Source organism: Rhincodon typus, chromosome 1 (assembly GCF_021869965.1).
Source record: "Rhincodon typus isolate 14 chromosome 1, sRhiTyp1.1, whole genome shotgun sequence".
Lineage (NCBI taxonomy): Eukaryota > Metazoa > Chordata > Chondrichthyes > Orectolobiformes > Rhincodontidae > Rhincodon > Rhincodon typus.
The window spans coordinates 25,114,001-25,122,678 of NC_063332.1; the positions used below are offsets into that span (position 1 = coordinate 25,114,001).

The window sequence follows — 8,678 nt, forward strand, 5'->3', positions numbered from 1 at the left end:
ATGGAGGGTTTGGATCAAAGGGTCTGTGTCCATACTGTATATCTCTACGACTCTAATACAATAATGACGTTAATACGGCATGACAATTTTCAACAAAGCTCAAGTCCAAGGCAAAATAACGGTAGCTGGAGAATGGAAAAGAAAGTGACAAGTTGAGAGTAATGACAAGCAGTTGTTTCTCACACTGGTGGAAAGTACATAGTGAAATTATAGTTCGCCATGTGTCAGTTCCAGAATGTTGTGCCGACTGTGCACTTTCAATTAATTTACAACACAAAACTGGTGAAGGGTTATAAGTAGTTTATTTAATAAGTTAAAAAAGAATCAAAATACAAGCACTCAAAAGCTTGTAGACTATCCATCACAATACAGGATGAAGAATATGGCTGTGTGAGTTTTCACTGTCTTCTCAGAGTCCCCAACTCACAGTCATCCTCACATATGTTAGTTCTAGGTTCTTGCTCCAAAATGACTTTCAGCTAGGGTTTAAATTCGGTTTGCAAGACTCATTTCCCTTTGTCTTGCTCATCATACTAGTGCTGCTCCAACCAACCTTAATGTGTTACTATGTCAGTGGTCTCTGCGTTAGCACAGACCAATGTTCCATTTCTGCTCGGGTCACACTTATTCCACCGAACTCATGATTTGTTGCGGTTTCCACTATGGGCACAGCTTTCCTTTGTTGCTCAGTATGCAGAAATGGCTTAATAATATTAGCCTATGAGAGTTCATATTTCAGTTCTTATGTCTACAAGAACCACTACTTTTACAGTCATCGAGATATACAGCACAGAAACAGACCCTTGGTCCAACTCGTCCATGCTGACCAAATATCCCAAATAAATCTCGTCCCATTTGCCAGCATTTAGCCTTTATCCCTCCAAACCCTTATTATTCAAATAACCATCCAGATGCCTTTTAAATGTTGTTATTGTACCAGCCTCCATCACTTCCTCTGATAGCTCGCTCCAAAGACACACCACCCTCTGCATAAAATGGTTGCCCTCAGGTCCCTCTTAAATCTTTCCCCTCTCACCTTAAAAGCTATACCATCCAGTTTTGGACTCCCCCACCACAGGGAAAGACCTTGTCTATTTACCCTATCTGTGCCCTTCATGATTTTATAAGCTTCTATAAGATCACCCCTCAGCCTCCAATGCTCCAGGGAAAATAACTCCAGCCTATTCAGCCTCTCCCTATAGCTTAAACCCTCCAATCCTCGCAACTTCCTTATAAATCTTTTCTGAACTCTTTCAAGTTTCACAACATCCGTCCCATAGCGGGTAGACCAGAATTACACGCAGTATTCTAATAGTGGCCTAATCAATGTCCTGTACAGCCACAACATGACCTCCCAACTCCTATACTCAATGCACTGACCAATAAATGCAAGCATACCAAACACCACCTTCACTATCCTATCTACCTAAAACTCCACTCTCATGGAACTATGAACCTGTACTCCAAGGTCTCTTTGTTCAGGAACCAATTTGCCTTTCCAAAAGGCAGCACCTCACATTTATCTAAATTAAACTGCATCTGCCACTTCTCACCCATTGGCCCATCTGATCAAGATCCCATTGTACTCGGAAGTAACTTTCTTCGCTGTCCACTACACCTCCAGTTTTGGAGTCATCTGCAAACTTACTAACCATACCTGCTATGTTCACATTCAAATCAATTATATAAATTCTTGATCAATGCCCTGGACTTGGGTGTACAGGACAATTTCAAACTTTTCATATGACAAAACCTGGAAGTTTGTGAATTGTGAGGAGTATAATGGTTGGCATTGATTTAGAGGACACAGACAGGCTGATGAAATGTGCGGGCAGATGAAATTTTAACATTCAGAAATTGATGATATTGGTGTAAAACAAACAAGGGAAGGCAATATAAAAAAAGGATACAATTCTAAAGGAGGTGCAGAAGCAGTGGGACCTATGGATACATACGTAGACAAATCATTGAGGGATGGCAGTTCTGGTTTAAAAAACACATAAGAAGGCATCCATGGCCTTCGGTTTTATAAAAAGCAGCAAATACAAAATCAGGGAGACAATGGTGAACTTATATAAAACACTGGCTTAGTCTCAACTGGAGCATAATGCCCAATTATGAGCATTGCTTGAGGAAGAATACAAAAGCATTATGAAACCACAGAAAAGATTTACAAGAATTGTTCAGGGAATGAGGTACCTCAGATACAAGTATAGATTAGTGATGCTGACATTGGTCTCCTTTTGAGAAGATTGACAGATTTATCAAGGGTGTTGAAAACGAGAAGTCCGGATGGAGTAGTTTAAAAGGAAAAATTGTTCCTATTGGCAGAAGGCCTGAGAACCACAGTACAATGATACAAGGTGACATCAACAAAAACATTTCTACCCAGCAAGTGATTAGGATCTGGAATACAACGCCTGAGAATGTGGTGGAGATAGATTTAATCATTACAGGAGTGTCAGCATTGATTTTTATGCTTAAGCACTGGAGTGGGAACTCTCCAGAACGTTATGATTCAAGAGCAAGTGTGTACCCACTGAGCCACAGCTGACAGCAGAATGAATAACATCTGAAGATATTCTGTGATACAACATTACACTGTTCATGACAGCATAACAAATGGTGTATGAATTCACATTTTGGAATGTGTAAAGCGACATTGGTTTGTCTATGGTAATTTGAATAAGAAACACGCAGCAACAGACCAGATACGTATACTTCAGAAACCTGCTACCTAGGGCCACCTAATGGTAGATCGATCCACAGCTATGTCATGATATTGTGATCACTGAAACCTCTTTCTACCAACAGAAATCATTTTGGGGAACAGGCAGTATATATGGCATGAACATCCAGGACAGAGTATTTTATTATGTATCTTTGTCCAAAAACCAAAACAGAAAAAAATACCTTATAGCTTCAAAAATACAATTTCATCTTAAAACTAAGTCATTCAAAGTTAAGTAAGGTAAGAGCCATGCTGTTCTAAAGATACCTGCAGTCTTTTGTCAGTCTCAGTTTGAAATATATATTTTTTTCTTTATTCATTCATGGGATGAGGGTGTCACTGGCTAGGGCAGCATTTAATGCCCATCCCTAATTGCTCGGAGGGCAAGATCAGGTAAGGATGGCTGTTTACTTCCCTAAAGGGCATTGGTGAAACAGGTGGTTTTTGTAACTATCAATAATACATTCATGGTCATCATTAGATTCTTAATTCCAGATATTTTTATTGAATTCAAATTCCACCATCTGCAGTGGCAGGATTCAAACCCAGGCCCTCAGAACATTATCTGTGTCTCTGGATTAACAGTCCAGCGATAATACCACTGGGCCATTGCCTCCTCCATAGAATGGTTAAGGGAGAAGCGGAAGGGAGCATGCTAATCAGTGTGGACTTATGCAGGAATCGTTTCATCACGTCAATCCTTTCTACTTGTCCTGCAATTGCAAGGGCTCTGAGATAATTTTAACACTACCACACTGAATAAGGTAACCTGGCTTAAATTAACAATAAAGGGTAAAAATTTGAAAAATTGCAAAAGGATTTCTAACTTTCCAAATAGGTGTGGCTTCATTCGAAAATTTTGCTTAAAGTATTGCCAAATGGAATTGGTGTTACGGACTTTACAGCAGAGTATTTCAGAGCTACAACAGGAAGAGACTATTTAGGCAATTAAGCTTATTCCACCATTCAATGAGATCACAGTTGAGCTGTGAAATAACTCCAGATACTTACCGTTGTTACTTAATATCTTTGGCTAAGAAAAGAAAACAAGTTGAGATTTAAAATTAACAGTTAACCTACAAATTGCTATTTGCTGAAATAGTTCCAAACTTCTATCTTTAATGTGTAGAAACATTTCCCAATTTCACACCTGAAAGGTATGGCTAACCCTAAGATTGCCTCTAGACCTAGACTCCTGGTTGAGCAAATCTGGGCAATGTAATGTTTTTCTTCAAAATTATTTCAGAAGAATTTGCACTGACCCTCATTATACATAATCTGCATTGTTAAAGTCAAAATGAACAAACTAACTCCCCTTGCATTACTGGACAGTTGTGGAAGTTGTGAACTGCTGCAGCTCAAGGCAAAGGGCTGTCATCATCACCTTTACAGAGTGAGAAACCCAGCAGTACCAGCATCGTTTGCAATAGTATTAAGAAAAAATGCAGCTGAAGAACTAGAGTTAGCACAATTCTAAATAAATTACAGGCAACTTTTAACACCAGTGTCAACACTTGTGTGCGAAATGGGAAAGTAAACTATGGAAAAATCAGCCAGCTGCAGAAAAAAAGTTCCTAAAAGATGTGCAATTGACACTATGGATTAGAAAGGATCAGGTAAGTTTGAGAGAACTCAAATTTTGTATCTTGCATGGATGACACAATGTCATCCAAAACTATAATACTGTCTGTGCATTTGTATAGGAAAGATTTACAGCTGGACATAAAATATTGAGAATCCACATCTACAGTATAAAACCAAGAGTTGAGAAATATTTTAAAAAAGCCTTGAAGTTTAAAAGTGTTTCAAACAATTCAATTAATGAATTCGAGTCAACTCATGACAATCCACAAGTACAGACATTGTAGTGATCTGGAGATTTGAGTTTCAGGCAACACTGAATCGATGTTCCTGCTGCAAAAGTCATCAGTTCGAGAAGGAGCTATTCCAAGTTGACAGGTTCCATTTTGAATAGATACAGGGGACTAAGAAAGGGGAAAATAATTTCTCTCACTGGAAGTCCTCATTAGAGAATAATGCAGGGATTTAAAATAAGTGAACACTTCAAGGACATTTGTTGTGGCCTGAAGACATTTAGTTTAGATTCCATAACAAAAAAAAAGTTGGGGTTACAGCAAAAACTTGGAAGAGTCCAGAAATGAAATCTTGACACTAGGTGGACAATTGGGATCTTATGATGAAGGATAATTTCCATTTTCATTTCATTCACGTTAGCATACAATAGAGATGTCAAGAATGCAAAACTTTGACCGACAGGTAGGGCAGGGCACCCGATTGGATAGCCATGTTTCTGGATGTTGCTGATCTTGGCGGCTGGCAAACCATTTTCCCATACAGGTTAGGCACCACATGGGACGACAATAACATTGTTGACACTCGCCCTCATTTGGCTCTTGGCAGACTTTGATGAGTTTAATGTTAGCAGCTGTCTGCATGCAGCCAATGCACGGCTCCAGTTCCTGTTTGAAAGGAACATTTTACAATTAGAAAACGTCAATCTCAATAACACAGTAGTGAAAGATTTAACCGGGATTGTGCATTTTTAAAGTTTCAATTAAAGCACACAAAAATATTTCTACTTTTCTTTCGGTTAGAAGTGTGATTTTTGTAAGCATCTACTTGAAGTCAATCATTGCCATGTATATGACCTCAATTTGTATTCTACCCTCGGGCTAATAAAAAAAAGATGTCAAATTCTAACAATAAAAAAGACTATCGTGATCCCTGGAGTCTCAATGAGCTTCGTAGTCAATGAATAAATGCTTTGATGTGCAGTCACTGTTGTAATTAATGAGAAATATTTCAGTCAATTTGTTCACTGCAAAGCCTCAGAATCAGCGAGTTATTAGATAAACTACTTTCAGGTGTTTTCAAAGACAAGGATTAAGCAGACACCAGGTAGAATTCCCTTACTCTTTATCAAATAGTTACATAGGTTTTTTTTTACATTCACCCAAGAGGCTTAACACCTCATCAGGAAAACAGATGGTAGTTTCAACAACTGCTCCTTAAGACTCAGGTTTCTTTTCCTACTGCTCCATGGCTTGTTACTTTAAGGTGCACAATCCATTTAAAGAACTGCGAATGTTGGAAGTCAGAAACAAAATCAGAAATTGCTGGGAAAAATCAGCAGGTCTGGCAGCACCTGTGAAGGAGAAAACAAGAGTTAACGTTTCGGGTCCGGTGACCCTTCCTCAGAACTCATTAATTATTGTATTATTAATAAATTGTTAAAGAGAGTCATACAGCTTGGAGACAGACCTTCGGTCCAACCAGTCCACAACGACCATGTTTGCAAAATTAAACTACTCCCACTTGCCTGCACTTGGTCCATATCCCTCCAACCCTTTCCCATTTATGAACTTATCCAAATGTCTTTTAAATGTTGTAAGTGTACCTGCATCTTCCACTGTCTCAGGCAGTTCATTCCACACATGATCCACTCTGTAAGAAAAGTTTCCCCTCATCTCCTTTTTCAATCTTTCTCCTCTTACCTTAAAGATACGCCCCCTAGTTTTGAACTCCCCCACCCAAAGGAAAAGACTTTTGTCATTCACCTTATCTAAGCCTCTCATGATTTTATAAATCTCAATAAGGTTATCCTTCAGCCTCCTACAGGCCAGTGGAAAAAGGTCTCAGTCTTTCCAGTCTATTTTTTTATCTCAAACCTCCATTCCCAGCAATATCCTGGTAAATATTTTCTGAACCCTCTGCAGTTTAATAATATTCTTCCTATAACAGGGTGACCAGAACTGCACACAGTACTCCAGAATCTTTTGTTTAGGTTATAAATGTGATGTCTGATACGGATTGTTCACAAAGTCTGGACTGGGTTTCAAAATATCTGGTTGGGAACAACTGGGGTCAATTTTGAGGAACTTTGAAGGTTTTACCTTTACTGTGCTGTGAATATAGGGAGGCTGATTTAATTTGGCTGGGTCTCCGTGTTGTGACACAAAGAAGAGCATTGAAAACACCTAGCAACCAATGACTATTCATAACATATGACGTATCCATTCCTTGCTACAAACTGCTATACTGTAAATGCGTTAAGCATTGAATTTACTTCTTTTACCAGTAAGTTCTGCCTCATGAATGTAGATCATCATTTCAAGTTAAACTGCTGTTGTAGAACAAACAGCAACAAGCACAGCCTAGATCAAGGCAAGTTCAGCACTAATGGCAGGAAGTGGTGCGTTTAATATGCAGAATAGTCTTTCACTGCAGAGACACACTTAGACCATAGACCTACATGTAGAAGTAGATCATTCAGTCCATTAAGTCTGCTCTGCTCAATGGGATTGCGATTGATGATATTCCTCAACTCCACTTTCCTGCCTTATCCCCTTAACCCTAGATCCCCATACTGATTTAAAAATCTCAGCTCAGCCTTATGTATCCGTAGGCAAAGATCACATGGAGTGAGACTAGTTCAAAACTAAGGCAAACAAAATAATTAGCTTCACTCATCTGTAGATTTTGCTTTGGACATCCTCATCTAAGTTAACTATATGCCTCAAAGCTCACAAATAACTGCAGTTAGGGTCAGTCACTGCTCCTGCTGCAAACACCCTTTTCTTATCATCCGTGATTATATTCTCTTCCTCGATTGCGGTTTCAGCTTGAATCTCAGCATCATTTGTGACTCCAAGCGAGGCTTCTAACTCCATATCCTGTACATCACAAAGACTAGGGCAAATTTACAAATGTCTGAATCCTGATAAATTTATGGCTCCAAGTCTATTTTAAAAAAAAGCAAGCTTACTTCCCTCTGAAAATTTAAACAGCAAAGAATGTGACATGCTCTCAAAACTTTCAGATAATTAATGGCACACTACAGCTTGTGTTTCCCCTGTCAGCCACAGCAGCAATACCTAATAGAATACTGTTTTAAAGCAAGAAGACTTTGAAGACTTTGCAAGTTCTTGATCTCAGCCTTATCTTTACCTGAAGGTACAGGGCAAAAGTTGATGACAGGGAAGATAAAAAACAGCACACTTTACTCTGCCAAGGTTTAGTCCCAAAAAGAAAAATGTACAGGGCAAAGAATATAATAAACTGATCCACGTGCTGCCATCCCTCTTCCTTTAGCGCTTTTATTAAGAATTATATTCATATTAAATTTGTAGCTTGGTGCTAGAAATACAATTTGTTTTGATTTCCTTATATCAATGTGCCACAAAAAAGCCCCCTTCTCCAGTTGCCAAGCACTTCAACAACTGTATTAAAAGAACTTCATTAATACTTGGGGAGACCAAAAAGCCACTACTCTTCCATGGATGATAAAATAAATTTTGCTGCATTGAGTTTAATTGGCATCTAATGAACCAGCACACTCGCTAAATCAGCAAAAATTAGATAACTGAAATATCATAAGTTAATTGTGTTAGTGCGATCTCCACGATGTTTCAAGTAGTCAGTTGAGGGCAAGAGCGAAAAGGCTCTCCACCGGTAAGTTATTGTTTAAGTGATTTATGCTGTAAATAAAGTAAGCAGTGATGTCCATATCCCCCCATTACATTTCTACTATTTAACGTGTGTTTTTACATTGATTTTATGAATGTCTTGATTAAATGGAATTTTTGATCAACTGGTACACTCCTGGTTCCATAGGTGCCAGTTAATAAAAAGTTTGCTTCACACAGACAAACTGTTGATGCTGAAGAAATAGTTCAGGGCCTAGCTCTCTTGCAACTGGAAATAAGGATCAGGATGTCGAAAATAAACATGGTTGATGGCATGTGGAGGTGAATTGATGGAAAACATTTACTTTCACTAACTCTGAAAGTTAAAATACCATTGACTTATACTTTTGTGATCAAAAGACTAATTTTGTGATCAAAAGACTAATTTTGTGATCAAAAGACTAATTTTGTGATCAAAAGACTAATTTTGTGATCAAAAGACTAATTTTGTGATCAAAAGA

The 8,678-nt window shown here is 38.4% G+C and overlaps 1 protein-coding gene across 2 annotated transcripts in view; it reads right to left on the bottom strand.

The window, feature by feature from the left end:
• Positions 1–280: 280 nt before the first annotated feature.
• The window catches only part of tmem129 (transmembrane protein 129, E3 ubiquitin protein ligase), a 13,292-nt gene continuing 4,894 nt past the window's right edge, over positions 281–8,678 (bottom strand). The window contains exon 4 of one of the 2 annotated variants that reach the window (XM_020532789.2): positions 281–5,211. In XM_020532789.2, the coding sequence (XP_020388378.1) occupies positions 4,963–5,211 (249 nt within the window). In that variant the 3' untranslated portion in view covers positions 281–4,962. Of the gene's footprint in view, positions 5,212–5,651; positions 5,898–8,678 lie in introns of those variants that run through there. The other variant, XM_048597837.1, reaches the window with a different exon arrangement.